The sequence below is a fragment of the Nerophis lumbriciformis genome, linkage group LG26, assembly GCF_033978685.3.
Source record: "Nerophis lumbriciformis linkage group LG26, RoL_Nlum_v2.1, whole genome shotgun sequence".
NCBI lineage: Eukaryota > Metazoa > Chordata > Actinopteri > Syngnathiformes > Syngnathidae > Nerophis > Nerophis lumbriciformis.
This window is the reverse complement of record NC_084573.2, coordinates 29,715,001-29,739,432: the sequence shown is the minus strand read 5'-3', so window position 1 is coordinate 29,739,432 and position 24,432 is coordinate 29,715,001. Positions and strand designations below refer to the sequence as shown.

General features: G+C 37.8%; 1 protein-coding gene across 10 annotated transcripts in view; it reads right to left on the bottom strand.

Annotated features, from left to right (window-relative positions):
* Nucleotides 1–24,432, bottom strand: part of nrxn3b (neurexin 3b) — a 1,114,596-nt gene that overhangs the window by 907,645 nt on the left and 182,519 nt on the right. For all 10 annotated transcript variants that reach the window (XM_061987032.2, XM_061987031.2, XM_061987039.2 and 7 more), the window contains exon 2: nt 16,698–17,759. In XM_061987032.2, the coding sequence (XP_061843016.1) occupies nt 16,698–17,394 (697 nt within the window). In that variant the 5' untranslated portion in view covers nt 17,395–17,759. The remainder of the gene's footprint in view (nt 1–16,697; nt 17,760–24,432) is intronic.

Here is a 24,432-nt window from a genome sequence, read left to right as displayed (position 1 = left end):
ACCTGATAATAAATATGCAACAATACAGAACACAGAGAACATTTGAAAAAAGCTACTTAATTGTGTTGTAATGTTGATTTTCATAATTCCTGGGGTTTGTGAATGCACCTCAATCACTGTGAAGATAGTTGAAAAAACGTCGTTTTAAAAATCAATTCTTGAACACATAATCGATTCAAAATCGTCGTAAATGTGAATCACTATTTGGATGTGAATATTTTTTTCCGGCACCCTTGTTAAACAGTAAAAAAAAAAGTAAATTATTACGGAATTGTGCGACATTGTTGTTGAATAGACGAAATTTTATTTTTAAAATTATATAAATGAAATGATAACTAAGTCAGATATTCAAAAATATGAAATATGCAACAATACTAAACATTGAGTATGATCACAAAAAAATAACTTAATTGTATTGGAATGTTGATGCTTATAATTCCGGGGGTTCCTGAGTGCACCTGATAATAAATATGCAACAATACAGAACACAGAGAACATTTGAAAAAAGCTACTTAATTGTGTTGTAATGTTGATTTTCATAATTCCTGGGCTTTGTGAATGCACCTCAATCACTGTGAAGATAGTTGAAAAAGCCTCTTTTTAAAAATCAATTCTTGAACACATAATCGAATCAAAATCGTCGTAAATGTGAATCACTATTTGGATGTGAATATTTTTTTCTGGCACCCTTAATAAACAGTAAAAAAAAAAGGTAATTATTACGGAATTGTGCGACATTGTTGTTGAATAGACAAAATTGAATTTTTTAAATTATATAAATGAAATGATAACTAAGTCATACATTCAAAAATATGAAATATGCAACAATACTAAACATTGAGTGTGATCACAAAAAATAACTTAATTGTATTGGAATGTTGATGCTTATAATTCAGGGGGTGCCTGAATGCACCTGATAAGAAATACCGTATTTTTCGGACTATAAGTCGCAGTTTTTTTCATAGTTTGGCCGGGGGTGCGACTTATACTCAGGAGCGACTTATGTGTGAAATTATTAACACATTGCCGTAAAATATCAAATAAAATTATTTAGCTCATTCACGTAAGAGAATAAATGTATAAGATTTCATGGGATTTAGCAATTAGGAGTGACAGATTGTTTGGTAAACGTATAGCATGTTCTATATGTTATAGTTATTTGAATGACTCTTACCATAATATGTTACGTTAACATACCAGGCACGTTCTCAGTTGGTTATTTATGCCTCATATAACGTACACTTATTCAGCCTGTTGTTCACTATTCTTTATTTATTTTAAATTGCCTTTCAATCAATCAATTCCTTTATTGTCATTGTCATAATAACACTTAAGTCATACATGTCAACGAGATTTTGTTTGAGCTTTGTCCAGCGGCATAGAAACTGCATTGATGTGCAGGTTGACAATAGTTTACATTTTAGCATTGTCAGGAAGATCGCGATAAGAGGGACGTCTGTTGGGTGTTACGTTAATGTTGCAGTAATGCAATGTCCAGAGCACAATTATTGAGGTGGTGAAGAGTGAGGTAATAAGATGGTCCGGGGCAGCAAAGGAGCAGGCTGTTCATTTAGCAGTCTCACAGCCTGGGGATACAGACTGTGAGACATTCTGGTGGTCCTGGCGCGAATCGATCTATACCTCCTTCCAGAGGGTAGCAGGTTGAAGAGGCCATGTGCTGGGTGGTATCTGTCCTTCAGGATGTCGTGTACTCGCTTTAGGCAGCGAGTTGTGTACATGGCACTCATCTCTGGGAGTATCGTCCTTGTAATTTTCCCCGCCGCTTTAACCACTTTCAAATGTCTATTCTTGGTGTTGGGTTTTATCAAATAAATTTCCCCCAAAAATGCGACTCCAGTGCGACTTATATATGTTTTTTCCCTTCTTTATTATGCATTTTCGGCCGGTGCGACTTATACTCCGGAGCAACTTATACTCCGAATAATACGGTATGCGACAATACAGAACACAGAGAACGTGTGAAAAAAACGACTTAATTATGTTATCCATCCATCCATCCATCTTCTTCCGCTTATCCGAGGTCTGGTCGCGGGGGCAGCAGCCTAAGCAGGGAAGCCCAGACTTCCCTCTCCCCAGCCACTTCGTCCAGCTCCTCCCGGGGGATCCCGAGGCGTTCCCAGGCCAGCCGGGAGACATAGTCTTCCCAACGTGTCCTGGGTCTTCCCCGTGGCCTCCTACCGGTCGGACGTGCCCTAAACACCTCCCGAGGGAGGCGATCGGGTGGCATCCTGACCAGATGCCCGAACCACCTCATCTGGCTCCTCTCGATGTGGAGGAGCAGCGGCTTTACTTTGAGCTTCCCCCGGATGACAGAGCTTCTCACCCTATCTCTAAGGGAGAGCCCTGCCACCCGGCGGAGGAAATTCATTTCGGCCGCTTGTACCCGTGATCTTGTCCTTTCGGTCATAACCCAAAGCTCATGACCATAGGTGAGGATGGGAACGTAGATCGACCGGTAAATTGAGAGCTTTGCCTTCCGGCTCAGCTCCTTCTTCACCATAACGGATCGATACAGCGTCCGCATTACTGAAGATGCCGCACCGATCCGCCTGTCGATCAAACGATCCACTCTTCCCTCACTCGTGAACAAGACTCCGAGGTACTTGAACTCCTCCACTTGGGGCAGGGTCTCCTCCCCAACCCGGAGATGGCACTCCACCCTTTTCCTTTTTAATTATGTTGTATTGTTGTAATTTGGTCGGTGCCCATAAAAACCGCCGGACACCCATCCGTAGCGGAATGAGTATGAAAACTCCCCGACCCCACCCGCAGTACCTCCGCAGACCCCCAGAGGATTCGCGGATCCCCCTGTTGAAGAACCCTGTCATTTATCGGCAGCATGTGTTGGCGGCGGTGTTTGCGGAGGCATTAGACGGACAAATTAGCCATCTCTGTTCTCATTACCCTCCTAATTATGGCTCCCCGTCTCTGTTGCATAATCAACAGTCAGCCACATCAGTTAATGGGAGGCAGAAGGCGAGGTCAGCGTGAGCGCCATCATGCCAATCCACCAGGAGGAACTGGGACTGGAGTTGTAAGAAAAGCAGGGATTGTATTTTTTAGTGTCCAATTACACGTGTAGCGATACGGCCATCCTTGTGCGAGCTGTCCGGGATAATCGTAACCGCGCTCTTGTTTCAACCCGAGGATATCATCGGTCGCCTGTCAGCCTCTTTGGGGGTTTATTAGACGGATGGACCTCCTGCGTGGAGCGCTCGGAGAAAGTGGGACGCAGCGGAAAGGGGACGAGTCCGGTGGTGCCGCTCCGCTGCCTCGCAACCAGCACATCGCGTGCTGTTGCCAACAAGGCCGCGGGGCAAGCGCTTGGGTTTTAAGCTCTTCTTCTTCGGCTTAGCTTCAGCAGGAATACAAAAAAACGGCACTTTTTTGGATATCTTTGGACGAAAACACACTTTTTTTTTACCGATGTTGTGCATTCTAAATAGTAAAAAACAGCTTTTTTTAAAAAATTTCGTACCTGGTACTTTTTGGCACCGACTAAATCCCAGCGGTCCTACGTAAAATCCAAGCGGTGCCAAGTTACAGTGGCCGGGGGTCACGCTCGGTTGCCGACTCCTTACTTGGCTTTTGATTGATTGATTGATTGATTGATTGAAACTTGTATTAGTAGATTGCACAGTTCAGTACATATTCCGTACAATTGACCACTAAATGGTAACACCCGAATACATTTTTCAACTTGTTTAAAGGGGAACATTATCACAATTTCAGAAGGGTTAAAACCATTAAAAATCAGTTCCCAGTGGTTTATTTTATTTTTCGAAGTTTTTTTTCAAAATTTTACCCATCACGCAATATCCCTAAAAAAAGCTTCAAAGTGCCTGATTTTAACCATCGTTATATACACCCGTCCATTTTCCTGTGACGTCACATAGTGATGCCAAAACAAACAAACATGGCGGATAGAACAGCAAGGTATAGCGACATTAGCTCGGATTCAGACTCGGATTTCAGCGGCTTAAGCGAAATTGAAGAAGAAACTGAAGCTATTGAGCCATATCGGTTTGAACCGTATGCAAGCGAAACCGACAAAAATGACACGACAGCCAGCGACACGGGAGAAAGCGAGGACGAATTCGGCGATCGCCTTCTAACCAACGATTGGTATGTGTTTGTGTTGTAATGTTTTTAATCTAAATTATTGGTAAACACAGTTTATGTATAATAATTTACGTAAAACCGCGAGTAATGAATAAAGTTTTCATCAATTAATATATTCTGTAGACATACCCTCAACCGCTCTCTTTTCCTGAAAGCTGATCTGTCCAGTTTTGGAGTTGATGTCAGCAGGCCAGGGAAGCTAGGGTCGATATTCTTCTCTTGACCATCTTCGGTGGCATAAGGGACGGTGTGAGCCAAGACATCCAGGGGGTTTAGCTCGCTCGTCTGCGGGAACAAACTGCCGCCATTGCTTGCCCTGCTACCGAGGTCCTTTGTCCCTGAATTGCTCACACACTCCGGCAGATTCAATGGGGGTCTGGCGGCAGATTTCTTTGACTTTATCGTTGGAAATGCATCTGCTTTGAGTGTCGCAGGATATCCACACATTCTTGCCATCTCTGTCGTAGCATAGCTTTCGTCGGTAAAGTGTGCGGAACAAACGACTGACCGTTTTCGTCGGCTTTCCCCACACCCTCGTATTTTGAACAAATATCGTCCAATTTCTTGTCACTTTCGCATCTTTGGGCCACTGGTGCAACTTGAATCCGTCCCTGTTCGTGTTGTTACACCCTCCGACAACACACCGACGAGGCATGATGTCTCCAAGGTAAGGAAAACAGTCGAAAAAACGGAAAATAACAGAGCTGATTGGACTCGGTGTTTTAGAAAATGGCGGATTGCTTCCCGATGTGACGTCACGTTGTGACATCATTGCTCTGAGAGCGAATAATAGAAAGGCGTTTAATTCGCTAAAATTCACCCATTTAGAGTTCGAAAATCGGTTAAAAAAATATATGGTCTTTTTTCTGCAACATCAAGGTATATATTGACGCTTACATAGGTCTGGTGATAATGTTCCCCTTTAAGTCGGGGTCCACGTAAATCAATTCATGGTACAAATATATACTATCAGCATAATACAGTCATCACCCAAGTTAATCATCAGAGTATATACATTGAATTATTTACATTATTTACAATCCGGGGGGTGGGATGAGGAGGGTTTGGTTGATAACAGCACTTCAGTCATCAACAATTGCATCATCCGAGAAATGGGCATTGAAACAGTGTAGGTCTGACTTGGTAGGATATGTACAGCGAGCAGAGAACATAGTGAGTTCAGATAGCATAAGAACAAGTACCGCATTTTTCGGACTATAAGTCACAGTTTTTTTCATAGTTTGGCCTGGGGGTGTGACTTATACTCAGGAGCGACTTATGTGTGAAATTATTAACACATTACCGTAAAATATCAAATAATATTATTTAGCTCATTCACGTAAGAGACTAGACGTATAAGATTTCATGGGATTTAGCGATTAGGAGTGACAGATTGTTTGGTAAACGTATAGCATGTTCTATATGTTATAGTTATTTGAATGACTCTTACCATAATATGTTACATTAACATACCAGGCACGTTCTCAGTTGGTTATTTATGCCTCATATAACGTACACTTATTCAGCCTGTTGTTCACTATTCTTTATTTATTTTAAATTGCCTTTCAAATGTCTATTCTTGGTGTTGGGTTTTATCAAATAAATTTCCCCCAAAAATGCGACTTATATACGTTTTTTCCCTTCTTTATTATGCATTTTCGGCAGGTGCGTCTTATACTCCGGTGCGACTTATACTCCGAAAAATGCGGTATATACATTAGAAATACATTTGATTATTTACATTTGGTTATTTACAATCCGGGGAGGTGGGATGTGGTGGGGGGAGGGTGTTAGTCAAGGGTTGAAATTGCCTGGAGGTGTTGTTTTAGTGCGGTTTTGAAGGAGGATAGAGATGCACGATTCATTACCATGAATTGATTAACGTGGACCCCGACTTAAACAAGTTGAAAAACTTATTCGGGTGTTACCATTTAGTGGTCAATTGTACGGAATATGTACTGTACTGTGCAGTCTACTAATAAAGGTCTCAATCAATCAATCAATCACTCCAGCAGCACTGAGAGCGGACTCAGCCAAACTACCTCTAGGTCAGGGATGTCAAACATGCGGCCCGTGGGCCGATTCAGGCCCCGCAAACAGGTTCAATCCGGCCCGCGAGACGAGTATGCCGAGTGTAAAATTGAGCTGCATTTTTAAACTAAAGAAACTGCTGTTCTAAATGTGTCCACCCAAGGGAAATGGGTTATACAAGCGAATTTACAGAAACTGAACAGTGGTAATCACAAATGAGGTAGTTGATACATAGAAGCGTTTTTATTGATGCTTTATTTTGTTTTTGTTCAATCTTAGATGGGCTGTGGCTTAAAGTTGAATTGCTTTGTAGACACACTGACATTAAGTCTAAATTCATTGTGTTCTTCATGGTGGTATTTTTAAAACTGCACCATTTTTTTTCCTCTGAATTTTCTGAAACTTGAAGTGTTTTGTCAAGAGGATTATTTGCGATATTTACATTTTCAGAATGTGCTTGTTCTATTTCGGGCCAAAGTAAAACAAAGAAAACAATCTGAAGTTGTCGTCGTTGTATTTTTAAGTTATCATGCCATGATTTTCCCCGTCCGGCCCACGTGGGAATACATTTTTCTCTGATGCGGCCCCTGAGCTAAAATGAGTTTGACTCCCCTGCTCTATAATGTTGCAATGCCAACAAAGAAATTGACTTCAAAAGAACTGCTCCGACGTGAGAAAAGTAAGGCTCCGCTTTTTCCAAAAATGCGCTAGCTTGACGCGAATATACATTGGCTTTGCTGTTGACATGCTACTGATTTAGCGTTGGCGATTTTACGTGGCGACTTCAACACCTCCAAATGTGTTCATGAAAAGTACAATTAATGCACGTTACAGTCAAACAGCTGATGTGTAATAAGTGCAGAACTTACAGTATTAACACTTTTTAGGGCGCAACAAAAAAAAACAAAAAAACTATACACTACTGCCATCTAATGTTGTGGACTTGCAACTGTAGTTGAGACTCAAAAATGTGATAATATCATATAATATATAATAATTGCACAGCAGTTATAAAAATCTGCTCGTTTTCAAATGTTGCAATAAATTAAACAATGAACATTTATTAATACACACAAAATGTATAAATTATATGTATTTTCATTAATAATTACCTTCTATGTACCTTCTTTTCACCTTTTTTTATCGGGTTTTTAAAACATTTTTTAGCTTATATTTATCCTCTTTTCACCTTATTTTATATTTTATTTACCTTCTTTTACCTAATATGTTTTCTTATTTTAACTCATAATTACCTTCTATTCACCTTCATTTACACCTTATTCACTCCTTTTAATTACCTTCTTTTTCCTTTTATTTACCATATTTTACTTTATATTTATCTTATACTAATCTTCTTTTGACTTCAATTGACCTTTTTCCACTTGCTTTTACTTTTTATTACCGTCTTTTGCCTTCTATACACTGTCTTTTACCTTGTAATTAACTTTGATTTACTTCATACCTTTTTGTACCATCTCTTACCTTCTATTTAACTTGTTTGACCTGTTGTTTACCTTTTAATTAACTTATTTTACTTTTAATTTACATTGTATTTAACTTTTTTTTAAACCTTTTTTTTTACATAATTTTTATCTTATTTCAACTCCAGATTACCCTTTACCTTGTCTAACCATTTATTTAACTTGTTCCTTCTATTTACCTTTTTTCTACTTTCCCTTGCCTTCTATTGACCTTCACCTTTACCTTCTTTTACATTCAATTTACCTGTTACCTTCTATTTCATTTGTTTTACTTTCTTTTATGCGGTCCAGATCTTTTTTTTTTTTTTTTGGTTACACTCACACAATGAATCAAAGTGTTTTGTGTTTTGTCCTACAGTTATAAATATCTGCTCATTTTCAAATGTTGCAATAAATTAAACAATGAACATTTATTAATACACACAAAATGTATAAATTATATGTATTTTCATTAATAATTACCTTCTATGTACCTTATTTTCACCTTATTTTATCGTTTTCTAACATTTTTTAGCCTATATTTACCCTCTTTTCACCTTATTTTATATTTTATTTACCTTCTTTTTCCTTCTGTTTTCTTCTTTTAACTCATAATTACCTTCTATTCACCTTCATATACCCCTTATTCACCCCTTCTAATTACCTTCTTTTTCCTTTTATTTACCATATTTTACTTTATATTTACCTTATATTAATCTTCTTTTGACTTCAATTGACCTTTTCCCACTTGATTTTACTTTGTATTACACTGTAGTTTACCTTCTATTTAACTTCAACTTCCCTACACCTTTTTGTACCATCTTTTACCTTCTATTTAACTTGTTTGACCTTTTGTTTACCTTTTAATTAACTTATTTTACTTTTAATTTACATTGTGTTTAACTTTTTTTAATCCTTTTTTACATATTATTAAGCTTATTTCAACTCCAGCTTACCCTTTACCTTGTCTTACCATTTATTTAACTTTTTCCTTCTATTTACCTTTTTTTTTTTACCTTCCCTTGCTTTCTATTGACCTTCATGTATACCTTTACCTTCTTTTACTTTCTGTTTACCCGTTACCTTCTATTTTACTTGTTTTACCTTCTTTTATGCGGTCCACATTTTATTAATTTTTTTTTGGTTACACTCAAACAATGAATCAAAGCAAAATAATATAAATCGAAGCTTTTCTCTCACCGAATCAGTCGATTAATCCTTGCAGCCCGAGGCAAAATAATAGCCTAAGGCAAACAACCTTTCACAATTTCGAATTCACAGAAAACGGAAAGACGTGTTTTTGTCCTACAGTTATAAAAATCTGCTCGTTTTCAAATGTTGCAATAAATTAAACAATGAACATCTATTAATACACACAAAATGTATAAATTATATGTATTTTCATTAATAATTACCTTCTATGTACCTTCTTTTCACCTTATTTTATCGTGTTTTTCTAACATTTTTTAGCTTATATTTACCCTCTTTTCACCTTATTTTATATTTTATTTACCTTCTTTTACCTTCTATGTTTTCTTCTTTTAATTCATAATTACCTTCTATTCACCTTCATTTACCCCTTATTCACCCCTTCTAAAGACATTTTTTTCCTTTTATTTACCATGTTTTACTTTATATTTACCTTATATTAATCTTCTTTTGACTTCAATTGACCTTTTTCCCACTTGATTTTACTTTTTATTACACTGTATTTGACCTTCTATTTAACTTCAATTTACCCTATACCTTTTTGTACCATCTTTTACCTTCTATTGAACTTGTTTGACCTTTTGTTTACCTTTTAATTAACTTATTTTACTTTTAATTTACATTGTATTTAACTTTTTTTAAATCATTTTTTACATATTATTTAGCTTATTTCAACTCCAGCTTGCCCTTTACCTTGTCTTACCATTTATTTAACTCTTTCCTTCTATTTACCTTTTTTCTACCTTCCCTTGCCTTCTATTGACCTTCATTTACCCTTACCTTCTTTTACATTCAATTTACCCGTTGGCAAGGATAGGTCAAACAACCTTTCACTATTTCGAAATCACAGAAAACGGACAGACGTGTTTTTGTCCTACAGTTATAAAAATCTGCTCATTTTCAAATGTTGCAATAAATTAAACAATGAACATTTATTAATACACACAAAATGTATAAATTATATGTATTTTCATTAATAATTACCTTCTATGCACCTTCTTTTTACCTTATTTTATCGTTTTTTTTCTAACATTTTTTAGCCTATATTTACCCTTTTTTCACCTTATTTTACATTTTATTTACCTTCTTTTACCTTCTATGTTTTCTTCTTTTAACTCATAATTACCTTCTATTCACCTTCATTTACCCCTTATTCATCCTTTCTAATGACCTTTTTTTCCTTTTATTTACCATGTTTTACTTTATATTTACCTTATATTAATCTTCTTTTGACTTCAATTGACACTTGATTTTACTTTTTATTACACTGTATTTTACCTTCTATTTAACTTCAATTTACCCTATACCTTTTTGTACCATCTTTTACCTTCTATTGAACTTGTTTGACCTTTTGTTTACCTTTTAATTAACTTATTTTACTTTTAATTTACATTGTATTTAACTTTTTTTAAATCATTTTTTACATATTATTTAGCTTATTTCAACTCCAGCTTACCCTTTACCTTGTCTTACCATTTATTTAACTCTTTCCTTCTATTTACCTTTTTTCTACCTTCCCTTGCCTTCTATTGACCTTCATTTACCCTTACCTTCTTTTACATTCAATTTACCCGTTACCTTCTATTTCACTTGTTTTACCTTCTTTTATGCGGTCCAGATTTTTTATATATTTTTTTTGGTTAGACTCAAACAATGAATCAAAGCAAAATAATATAAATCGAAGCTTTTCTCTCACCGAATCAGTCGATTAATCCTTGCAGCCCGAGGCAAAATAATAGCCTAATGCAAACTACCTTTCACTATTTCGAAATCACAGAAAACGGAAAGACGTGTTTTTGTCCTACAGTTATAAAAATCTGCTCATTTTCAAATGTTGCAATAAATTAAACAATGAACATTTATTAATACACACAAAATGTATAAATTACATGTATTTTCATTAATAATTACCTTCTATGTACCTTCTTTCCACCTTATTTTATCGTGTTTTTCTAACATTTTTTAGCTTATATTTACCCTCTTTTCACCTTATTTTATATTTTATTTACCTTCTTTTACCTTCTATGTTTTCTTCTTTTAACTCATAATTACCTTCTATTCACCTTCATTTAAACTTATTCACCCTTATTCTACCTTCCCTTGCCTTCTATTGACCTTCATTTACTTTTACCTTCTTTTACATTCAATTTACCTTCTATTTCACTTGTTTTACCTTCTTTTATGCGGTCCACATTTTATTTTTATTTTTTTGGTTACACTCACACAATTAATCAAAACAAAATAATATAAATCGAAGCTTTTCTCTCACCGAATCAGTCGATTAATCCTTGCAGCCCGAGGCAAAATAATAGCGTAAGGCAAACAACCTTTCACAATTTCGAATTCACAGAAAACGGAAAGACGTGTTTTTGTCCTACAGTTATAAAAATCTGCTCATTTTCAAATGTTGCAATAAATTAAACAATGAACATTTATTAATACACACAAAATGTATAAATTATATGTATTTTCATTAATAATTACCTTCTATGTACCTTCTTTTCACCTTATTTTATCGGTTTTTTTCTAACATTTTTTAGCTTATATTTACCCTCTTTTCACCTTATTTTATATTTTATCACCTTTTTTTACCTTCTATGTTTTCTTCTTTTAACTCATAATTACCTTCTATTCACCTTCATTTACCCCTTATTCATCCCTTCTAATGACCTTTTTTTCCTTTTATTTACCATGTTTTACTTTATATTTACCTTGTATTAATCTTCTTTTGACTTCAATTGACACTTGATTTTACTTTTTATTACACTGTATTATACCTTCTATTTAACTTCAATTTACCCTATACCTTTTTGTACCATCTTTTACCTTCTATTGAACTTGTTTGGCCTTTTGTTTACCTTTTAATTAACTTATTTTACTTTTATTTACATTGTATTTAACTTTTTTAAATCGTTTTTTACATATTATTTAGCTTATTTCAACCCCAGCTTACCCTTTACCTTTTCTTACCACTTATTTAATCTTTTCCTTCTATTTACCTTTTTTCTACCTTCCCTTGCCTTCTATTGACCTTCATTTATCTTTACTTTCTTTTACATTCAATTTACCCGTTACCTTCTATTTTACTTATTTTACCTTCTTTTATGCGGTCCACATTTTATTAAATTTTTTTTGGTTAAACTCAAACAATGAATCAAAGCAAAATAATATAAATCGAAGCTTTTCTCTCACCGAATCAGTCGATTAATCCTTGCAGCCCGAGGCAAAATAATAGCCTAAGGCAAACAACCTTTCACTATTTCGAATTCACAGAAAACGGAAAGACGCGTTTTTGTCCTACATAAAGATTGTGGATGATGGACAAAATTACCAAAAAAATGAGCATTTTGACCTTTAATAAGCAGAAAAAGTGTGCCTTGATTGCACTTAAGTAGCATTCAGTGAGCATTCCCCTGATGATTTATTCCCCCCCCGGGAGCGGGGCTAGTCTGATTTAGACTGGCAAGAATAGGTCAACAGAGGAGGAAAGTCAACATGATTCTGTTTGCACAGTTTTTCATTTACCCCCCCCCCCACATGAAACCAGCAGCTCGCCATGTACTGCGAGATCCCTCTGATGTAGTCCCTTTGGTCGTGATGTACATTTTTCTTGTCGTAACTCAAAAGAAGCAATTAATCACACTACTCTTGGCATCAGTCGGCATTAGAAAGATGGGAGCACATCAAATATTCTTCGCCAAGCTCACAGAAAAAATGGCCTTTCCTGGAAAGGCACCAGTAGCCACTTACAAATGGGCCCCTGCGTGATATCACACGTGCTGGTCAAACCCGTGGACATAATACCGTATCAAAGAGTGGTATCGCCCTCAAACTCCCCCCCCCACCATAAAAACAGACAATCCTGGCACAGAAAAGGAGGAAATGAAGTTATCGCTCATCCAAACATTTTGTACCTTCAAGTCCCTGCACGTCCTTGCAGGAGCTGAGTCAATTTTCGTGGAGGGTGGGGGAAAAAAACAACATTGTTTGGAAAATACAGACCTGCACTAAAAACAAGTCATCCGGAATTGTCTCTGCACCAAATAATGAATCATAAAAATCTCTATAAATACCATTGTTCATTAGGGGTGTCCCAAACCCATATTGATATTGGATATCGGCAAAAAAAACAACATGTATCGGCTCAAAATGCATCAAAATGTCCGATACAAGCAGTCCTGCATCGCGTGAATGTCCTCCAATAAGAACACAAAGTTGGTGCCTGGTTCTTTAGTCAAGTCATTGACAAAAGGTAAACATGGTAGGTTATAGGCTACTAGGAGCTAGCGGCTACACAACAGCTCAGCACACAAAAGCCCACAAGCTAAACATTCCGAGATAAATAAATAACATTGCAGTGCAAAACAGCACATTTGTCAATAGGAACAATTATCATATCATTACAGTTGCATATTACTTACACATACAAAGCGGAAGTGTATTAGAAATTATCCAGTAACAAACGTGTCCGCACCAAACGTGTCAGCATCAAACAACTTACGACTGACTACTCGGTGCCGCCAAAAACTAACGACCACCCCACTTCAATTTGAAGACCGCATAAGTCGGTTGTCTCCATGTTAAGGTTAATATTTTCCCACTTTTGGGCAAAATGGGACGCTTTAGAAGTTACTAGCTTTGGCCTACGTTTTGCAAGATGAGATAAACACAACGATTTCGCCCTGTTTCTTGTCCACGCACACACACGCACGTATTATTCTCTCTAGTTTTAATGGTGTCATGATGTACCAGGTGCGGGGAGCTACACACACACACACACACACACACACACACACAAACGCGTTAAGTTAACTTTTGGTTTCGATCCAGAGCGCGGCAGGCCAAGGTGGACTAAATCATGTAAGGAGGCTTTACGGTCCTCTCTGCAGCGCTGGCATCAGTATGTTTTGCACTTTATCTTTTATTTATAATAAATTGTTCGTCTTCAATTCGCGTTACCTCTGATTAATTTAAACAGCCTTACAACCAATGAAAAATCGGGACACCCCTAATGATTGCAGACAAATAAGGACAGTTGCAATGATTACAAAAACATGAAATAGTGAACTATTGTGTGTGTGTGTGTGTGTGTGTGTGTGTGTGTGTGTATGTATATATATTTATATAAACACAAATGTACATACTGTATAGACATACATACATATATGCACATACTGTATATACATACATATATACATATATGCATACATGCATATATACATATATGCATACATACATATATGCATACATACATATACACATTTATGCATACATACATAAACGCATAATGTATGTATTTATATATATATATATGTATATACAGTACATATATATGTATATATATGTGTATATATGTATCTGTGTATATGTACACATATATATACATATATATCTGCATACATATATCTGTATATATATATATATATATTTATATATATATATATACATATATATCTGCATACATATATCTGTGTATATATATATATATATATATGTATATATATATATATATATATATATATATACACATACATACATACATACATACATATATATATATATATATATATATATATATATATATATATATATATATATATACACATATACATATACATATATATATATATATATATATATATATATGTATGTGTGGGAATAAAATCACAAGACTACTTCATCTCTACAGGCCTGTTTCATGAGGGGTTACCTCAATCATCAGGAGATCTCCTGATGATTGAGGTAACCCCTCATGAAACAGGCCTGTAGAGATGAAGTAGTCTTGTGATTTTTTTCCCACACATACATATATTGCGCTCTACTACGGTATCGAGCACTATTTTTTGGATAACCTTATTAAGACATATATATATATATATATATATATATATATATATATATATATATATATATATATATATATATATATGATGCATCTTTTAAATTACGGATTGGCTATTAAACAGAAACAGAAACATCAATGATGCTGAGAGCAAACACAAGTACAACATATTTCGAGTAATCTGAGCTGCAAATTGGTTGATAAAAATATTCCATAATTATTCAAAACATATTGGAGCAGAACTGTCGGTGAGTCGTGTCGCTTGTATTTGACCTTTTCTAAATGAATACTCTTTTGTTTTGCAGTTTGCATGATGAGTTGCTGCAACATCAAAAACAATTATGGAAATAACATTTCATTGTGTTTTGTTCCGTGTACAACATGTCAATTTGCCACTGTCCAATGAAAAGTACTTATGGGGCAGGGGGATATGGCGCCGAAATTATCGTTACGTGAGAATTACTTAGATCTGGCGCTCGTACTCTCATCAATTGTTTTGAACATGTTCAACACTTGAATGTAGGGCTGCAGCGATCGATTATTTTAGTAATCGACTAATCTATCAGATCATTTGTATTCAGATATAACACACTTCATAGCCTCCATGCGTATTTTAGGGAACGGAGGCTGGGCCGTGTGTATGTTGGCTAAACCTCACTCGCTGACAACTTTAAGAACTCTGGCTTTTTCCCGCTCGTCTCTCATGCCAAATGAGTTTGAGTCCAGGGCGGAACAGAAAAGCAGGGACCGAACCAGGCGGGTTGCAGCGGTGCCGTGACCCGGATGAGAGTGAGGTTTAGAGAGGTGAGTTTAACGGAGGCCTCACTCTCTGACATGTTAAGGGCTATGACTTTTAGCTCAGTAGCTAGCACACTCGTCCCCCATGTCGGAATGAAAGCAGGGAATGAACCAGGCAAGTTAGGGTGGTGCCGTGACCCGGATGAGAGTGAGGTTTGGAGGACTGAACCAGGCAAAGCTCTTTTTCTAACCAAATTATTCGGTTTAATCGATTAATCGTTGCAGTCCTACTTGGACGACAGCTAAGAATGCTATTTTTTATTTATTTATGACGTACAGTTTGACCATGAAAAGTTATTTTTGGATGAAAAGAAAGACCTTGCACAAGTCGGGAGCAAGGACGTTCAAAGACTTCTCCTGTTAAGTCCCGTTGGAGTCATCAGATTGGGACACTTACACTGGACAAAAGTATTGGGACACTTAGGACTACAACTTGACAAAAGTATTGGGACACTTAGGACTACCTCTGAACAAAAGTATTGGGACACTTCGGACCAAAAGTAGACAAAAGTATTGGGACACTTAGGACTACCACTGGACAAAAGTATTGAGCCACTTGGGACTAAAACTTGACAAAAGTATTGGGACACTTAGGACTACCACTGGACAAAAGTATTGGGACGCTTACACTGGACAAAAGTATTGGCACACATAGGACTACAACTGGACAAAAGTATTGGGACACTTAGGACTAAAACTGGACAAAAGTTTTGGGACACTTAGGAACAAAACTGGACAAAAGTATTGGGACACTTAGGATTAAAACTTGACAAAAGTATTGGGACACTTAGGACTAAAACTTGACATAAAAATTGGGAAACTTCGGACTACCACGGGAGAAAGGTATTGGGACACTTAGGACTAAAACTGGACAAAAGTATTGGGACACTTGGGACGTAAACTGGACAAAAGCATTGGGACACTTGGGACTAACACTTGACAAAAGTATTGGAACACTTAGGACGAAAACTGGACAAAAGTATTGGGACACTTAGGACTAAAACTGGACAAAAGTATTGGGACACTGCGGACTACCACTAGACAAAAGTATTTGGACACTTAGGACTAAAACTGGACAAAAGTATTGGGACACTTAGGACTACCACTGGAAAAAAAGTATTGGGACACCTACACTGGACAAAAGTATTGGGACACTTAGGACTACAACTTGACAAAAGTATTGGGACACTTATTGTGGGGTCCGGCCCGCTTACCTTCAGTGCAGTGTCGCCCTACAAATCCAGTTCTGGAGCAGTCACAATAGGTTTCTCCATCTGCCAGCGAGCAGATCCCGCCGTTCTCACACGGGTTCTCGGTGCAAAGGCCCAACATTTCCAAGCGCACTTTCTGACTGTTGATGAGCGTGGGCAGCTTACTCCCGTAGCTGAGGTCCGTGATGATCCCCTGGAATGGCGGAAGCTCGCGGACGGAGGGCAGAGTGATGGCGGATGTGCGTATGTCCCCCGGCAGCCCACCCAGGAAAAGGTCACTGACGATCTTCATGAACTGCCTCTGAGGACGCACCTCCGCCGTCTTGGTCAGGCCGTCCACCGCCAAGCCGGTCCGCAAGTTATGCCTGTTGATGGCTGCAAAATGCCAACGGCTGTCGTTGACCATCTTGTCTGACATGATGGTGGTCTCGGCGCAGTCGATGCTGAAGAGAAGCTGCATCCTACCCCTGGTCAAGGTGAGGAGCAGGAAGTCGCAGTATCCGCCGTCGTCGAAGTACATGACGAGGCCTTCGGACTGGGATGTCTTGAACTGAAAGGTCAGGTCGCTTCTGGTGCTGGCGTCCCAGCGCAGGTACCGAGCCCACTGACCCTCGGAGCCGGTAAACTCTAATCCCACACTCTGGCCCAGGACAGTACTTAGCAGCAGGACCGCTTGCCCAAAGAAGCTGCTTGGATTCATTGTGGAGGATCACAGAAAGCACCAGCAGGCAATAGGATAGAAGTCCTTAGGGTGTCAAAACCATTTGATTAGTTTTGTAAATTGTATCTGCTGGATATTATCGTCCGCATATCATGGTCATGGAAATATCCGTGTTTTTTCCTCCCGAGTAGCTCAAATGTCGAAAATGGATGAGATTTAAGCTCCCGGCCGAAGATAGCAATATCAGATCCCCGTGTCAAGTGGGCAGCTGAGAGGGCTCCTTGAAGTTTTTCCTCAGTGATTCAGAAGCCAGGTCTCCTTGAGCCGACTTCCTGGACTGAAGCGCATAACCAACACGGTCGGTCCACGCCCCATGGTTCGATCTCCAGAGTCAGGCAAGAGAACTGCAAGACAAGGACAATGGAGACAGGACGTTTTAGTTCGAGGACTACACGGTCAAAGGATACAAGGTGTTGCTACCCAATAATTGACCTGCTCAGTGGCCTTGTTGTTAGAGTGTCCGCCCTGAGATCGGTAGGTCGTGAGTTCAAACCCCAGGCCGAGTCATACCAAAGACTATAAAAATGGGACCCATTACCTCCTTGCTTGGCACTCAAGATCAAGGGTTGGAATTAGGGGTTAAATCACTACCCTCACCTCCCAGGGGGTGAACAAGGGGACAAATGCAGAGGACACATTTCACCACACCTAGTGTGTGTGTGACAATCATTGGTACTTTAACATACAGTTAAAGTTAACTTTAACTGTATGTCTGTTTTTGCACCTGTTAGGAGAATATTTTCTACCCTTGTTCATGAGATCTCATGAACTTTGCTATTGACATGCGACTGATTTAGCATTAGCTATTTTAAATGGCGATTTCAGCACCTCCAAATGTGTTAATGAAAAATACAACTAAGGTGCACCTTACAATCAAACAGCTGGTGCATAATAAGTAGAATACTTACAGTATTAACACTTTCTAGGGCGCAACCTTCGATTTACCCTATACCTTAATTTACCATATTTTAACTTTTATTTAACTTGTTTTACCTTTTAATTACCTTATTTTACCTTTTATAGAATATAATATAATATAATATATCTTTATTGTCATTGTACATTGTACAACAAAATTGTAAGCATAACTAATTTAGTGCAAATTCATAACACATAAAACCATAAGAACATAGATAAATAGATAAAAATACATAAAATACATAAAAATAGCAAGCACACAGCTCACATGCACAGTCATTATTGTCGTCTTGTGTTCAGCGACACTATTTCTCTCGGTTAAAAAGTGTTCTTGAGTCTGTTTTTCCGGCATTTTATTGTCCTGTATCTCCTTCCCGAGTGCAGCAGTTCAAAAAGTTTATGTCCAGGGGGAGATGGGTCCCTCATGATGTTTTGGGCCTTTTTGAGGCACCTGGCACTGTACAGTTCATCTAGGGATTTACATTCTATTTAAATTTTTACCTTATTTTACCTTTAATGTAGCTTATTAGGGACCGCAATGTCCCTTTGGGACAGAGGACCCTATTGTTATTGTAAGGTTTTATTATTATTATTCCGCCGCCTCTTTGAGCTGTAATTTGACCCCCGTAACATGCTTCAAAACTCACCATATTTGACACACAAATCAGGACTGGCGAAAATTGCGAACTTATAAAAAAACCAAACCCCAAAACTCAAAATTGCGCTCTAGTGCCCCCTAGGAAAAAACAAAGACAAAACTGCTTGTAACTTCCGGTAGGAATGTCGTAGAGACATGAAACACCTCTATGTAGGTCTAATTTAGACCTAGATTTCATACATTGACACCCTTTAGCAAAAATCTACAGGAAGTTGGCAATTCCCCCTTCAAAACAAAAGTTTACTAAAAACAGTCACTTTTGCCTCTTTGAGCTGTAATTTGACCCCCTTAACATGCGTCAAAACTCACCAAACTGAACACACACATTAGGACTGGCAAAAATTGCGATCTAATAAAAAACCCAACCCCAAAACTCAAAATTGCACTCTAGCGCCCCCTAGGAAGAAAACACAGACACAACTGCTCCTCGGAAGAAAACACAGACAAAACTGCCTGCAACTTCCAGTAAGAATGTCTTAGAGACATGAAACAAAAACCTCTATGTAGGTCTCATTTAGACCTACATTTCATATATTGACAGCCCCCAGCAAAAATCAACAGGAAGTTTGCAATTCCCCCTTCAAAACAAAAGTTTTGTAAAAACCGGTCACCTTTTTTCAAACATTATCTCCTCTGAGCGCGTTTGTCATGTCGGCATCAAACTAGCACAGGAGAGAGATTGAACCCTTCTGATTAAAAGTTGACCAAAGAGTTTTAATTACTGCTCCGGTTTGGATTTTATGTGCCGTCAAAGTCGGTCCCGTCCATCGCTGCTTGCAGCTTTAATTCTAACTTGGTCCTTCTATTTACCTTTTTTCTTACCTTCTCTTGCCTTCTCCTGACCTTTGTTTAACCTTTTACCTTTTTTTTAAACATCCAATTACAGGTTACCGTTTATTAAACTTGTTTTACCCTGAATAGAGTATCAAAAACTATCCATCCATCCATCCACTTTCTACCGCTTGTCCCTTTTGGGGTCGCGGGGGGTGCTGGAGCCTATCTCAGCTGCATTCGGGCGGAAGGCGGGGTACACCCTGGACAAGTCGCCATCTCATCACAGGGCCAACACAGATAGACAGACAATATTCACACTCACATTCACACACTAGGGCCAATTTAGTGTTGCCAATCAACCTGTAGTATCAAAAACGATTAAAATATAATGAAAATGACGACTTTGAAGCATGTTACAATCAAACAGCAGGTGTGTCATAAGTACATTACTTACAGAATCAATACTTCCTAATTACGGCTACACATCATACACTCCTGATATCGCCCTAGTTACAAACCCCAAAACCAGTGATGTTGGCACGTTGTGTAAATTGTAAATAAAAACAGAATACAATGATTTGCAAATCCTTTCCAACCTATATTCGACTGAATAGACTGCAAAGACAAGATACTTAACGTCCAAACTGGAAAACTGTTATTTTTGTGCAAATATTAGCTCATTTGGAATTTGATGCCTGCAACATGTTTCAAAAAAGCTGGCACAAGTGGCAAAAAAGACTGATAAAGTTGAGGAATGCTCATCAAACACTTATTTGGAACATCCTACAGGTGAACAGGCTAATTGGGAACAGGTGGGTGCCATGATTGGGTATAAAAGCAGCTTCCATGAAACGCTCAGTCATTCACAAACAAGGATGGGGTTAGGGTCACCACTTTGTGAACAAATGTGTGAGCAAATTGTCAAACAGTTTAAGAACAATATTTCTCAACCAGCTATATTGCAAGGAATTTAGGGATTTTACCATCTACGGTCCGTAATATCATCAAAAGGTTCAGAGAATCTGGAGAAATCACTGCACGTAAGCGGCAAGGCCGAAAACCAACATTGAATGCCCGTGACCTTCGATATCTCAGGCAGTACTGCATCAAAAACCGACATGGGCACAGGAACACCTCAGAAATCCACTGTCAGTAACTACAGTTTGTCGCTACATCTGTAAGTGCAAGTTAAAACTCTACTATGCAAAGCCAACAACACCCAGAAACGCCGCCGGCTTCGCTGGGCCTGAGCTCATATAAGATTGACTGATGCAAAGTGGAAAATTGTTCTGTGGTCTGACGAGTCCACATTTCAAATTGTTTATGGAAACTGTGGATGTTGTGTCCTGCGGAACAAAGAGGAAAAGAACCATCTGTGATGGTATGGGGGTGTATTAGTGCCCAAGGCATGGGTAACTCACACATCTGTGAAGGTGCCATTAATGCTGAAAGGTACATACAGGTTTTGGAACAATATATGTTGCCATCCAAGCAACGTTATCATGGACGCCCCTGCTTATTTCAGCAAGACAATGCCAAGCCACATGTTACAACAGCTTGGCTTCATAGTAAAAGAGTGTGGGTACTAGACTGGCCTGCCTGTAGTCCAGACCTGTCTCCCATTGAAAATGTGTGGCCAAAATACGAAAACGGAGACCCCGGACTGTTGAACAACTTAAGCTGTACATCAAGCAAGAATGGGAAAGAATTCCACCTGAAAAGCTTCAAAAATTGGTCTCCTCAGTTCCCAGACATTTACTGAGTGTTGTTAAAAGGAAAGGCCATGTAACACAGTGGTAAAAATACCCCAGTGCCAACTTTTTTGCAATGTGTTGCTGCCATTAAATTATAAGCTAATGATTATTTGCAAAAAAAAAATTACGTTTATCAGTTGGAACATTAAGTATCTTGTCTTTGCAGTCTATTCAACTGAATATAAGTTGAAAAGGATTTGCAAATCATTGTATTTGTCAAGACTTGGTCCTGGGGTTTAGTTTTTCTAGAAGGCAACGGAAAGTTGGCTCGGGCGAGACGGGAATGTGAGAACATATTTATTTAAACTAATCAAAAAAAGTACAAACGAAAAGCACGCACAGTGGCGGAGAAACAACTTGGCTAACAAAACTTACTTGGCATGGACAAAAGGAGCAGCGTGAACGATGGACATGAAAAAAGTGTCAGAAATGTGCAGAGCATAAATGTGGGATGTCACCAGAAAGACAAACTGAAAACAATGAACTTAAATACTACAGACATGATTAACGAAAACAGGTGCGTGACTCAAAACGTGAAACAGGTGCGTGACGTGACAGGTGAAAACTAATGGGTTGCTATGGTGACAAACAAGAGTGCACAATGAGTCCAAACGTGGAACAGGTGAAACTAATGGGTAATCATGGAAACAAGACAAGGGAGTGAAAAGACATAAACTAAAGAGTCCAATAACTAAAACAAAACATGACTAAAACAAAACATGATTACACAGACATGACAGTATTCTGTTTTTGTTTACCATTTACACAATGTGCCAACTTCACTGGTTTTGGGGTTTGTACATCCCTAAACTGTATGTTCATTTTGTCATAATTACTGCACCTTTAATGTGCCTGCTGGTTTTGCTTGTACATACTGTGACAAAAAGCTGGCAAAAAGGATATTGTACCTAACGCTAACTTTGGAAAACTTTTTTTTTAAAGAAAAAGTCCACTATAGTGTACTATAGTGAAATGACTTTGGAACAATACTTAAAACTCCCATGAGGGTAAAAAGCATCTCGTCAACTGAATGACAATCCATTTAGCCCAAACATTTGCATACTATCACTAAAGGCCTGCTGGAATCCTGATAAACACGACTAATTATTCGCTGCCACTCTCATTTGCATCTCTTTGAGGGATTACAATCATAAGATTTGCGGATGCTGCCACTTTACATTCAAATACCATCACTGTTGACATTTTTGGGGAATTTTCTGTCATGAAAGTGTATTCACTGTCGATGGCATTGCAAGGTGACCCAATATCAACGTTGATTCAACCAAAACCTGAAATGCATTCAATCTTTCTTTCTCAGCACTCAAAATTTTTTGCAGAGAAACTGTGTAAAGTATCGATACTTTGATATTAGGTCGACAAATGATAATGGAAGTGTAGCATAAGCGTATATATAGCGAGTAGGGATGGGAACCCATTGGATCTCGCCGGTCAGTCCGGGCACCCAGCAGGCACAAGACATTAAACCAACATTGAGAACTTGTTGAATTAGGTCCTGATGTGGAGAAACTCAAACCTAACGTTGAAACAACATGCTTTTGAATTTTGGTCATTTCCCAACCAATATTCTACAACACAAATACAACGTTGAAACAACAAGCTTTTTGACGACGTTTAATCAATGTTGGGTTCTGACGCTGATTTCACTATTGAAATTTGGTCATTTTCCAACCAATATTTCACAACACAAATACAACTTTGAAACAATATGCTTTTTGACGACGTTTAATCAATGTTGGGTTCTGACGTTGATTTCACTATTGAAATTTAGTCATTTTCCAACCAATATTCTACAACACAAATACAACGTTGAAACAACATGCTTTTTGACGACGTTTAATCGATGTTGGGTTCGGACGTTGATTTGATCATTGATTTTTGGTAATTTTTCCAACCAATATTCTACAACACAAATACAACGTTGAAACAACATGCTTTTTGACTACGTTTAATCAATGTCTGGTTGTGACAATGATTTGACCATTGAATTTTGGTCATTTCCCAACCAATATTCCACAACACAAATACAACGTTGAAACAACATGTTTTATGACGAAATGTATTCAATGTTGGGTTCCGACGTTGATTTGACCATTGATTTTTGGTCATTTTTCCAACCAATATTCTACAACACAAATACGTTGAAACTACATGCTTTTTGACAACGTTCAATCAATGTTGGGTTCGGACGTTGATTTGACCATTGAATTTTGGTAATTTCCCAACCAATATTCTACAACACAAATACAACGTTGAAACAACATGCTTTTTGACAACATTCATTCAATGTCAGGTTGTGACAATGATTTGACCATTGAAATGTGCTCATTTCCCAACCAATATTTTACAACACAAATACAACATTGAAACAACATGCTTTTTGACAACGTTTAATAAATGTTGGGTTCGGACGTTGATTTGATCATTAATTTTTGGTAATTTTTCCAACCAATATTCTACAACACAAATACAACGTTGAAACAACATGCTTTTTGACAACATTTATTCAATGTCAGGTTGTGACGATGATTTGACTATTGAAATGTGGTCATTTCCCAACCGATATTCTACAACACGAATACAACGTTGAAACAACATGCTTTTTGCTGACGTTTAATCAATGTTGGGTTCTGACGTTGATTTCACTATTGAAATTTGGTCATTTTCCAACCAATATTCCACAACACAAATACAACTTTGAAACAACATGCTGTTTGACTACGTTTAATCAATGTCTGGTTGTGACGTTGATTTGACCATTTATTTTTGGTAATTTCCCAACCAATATTCTACAACACAAATACAACGTTGAAACAACATGCTTTTTGACAACATTTATTCAATGTCAGGTTGTGACGATGATTTGACTATTGAAATGTGGTCATTTCCCAACCA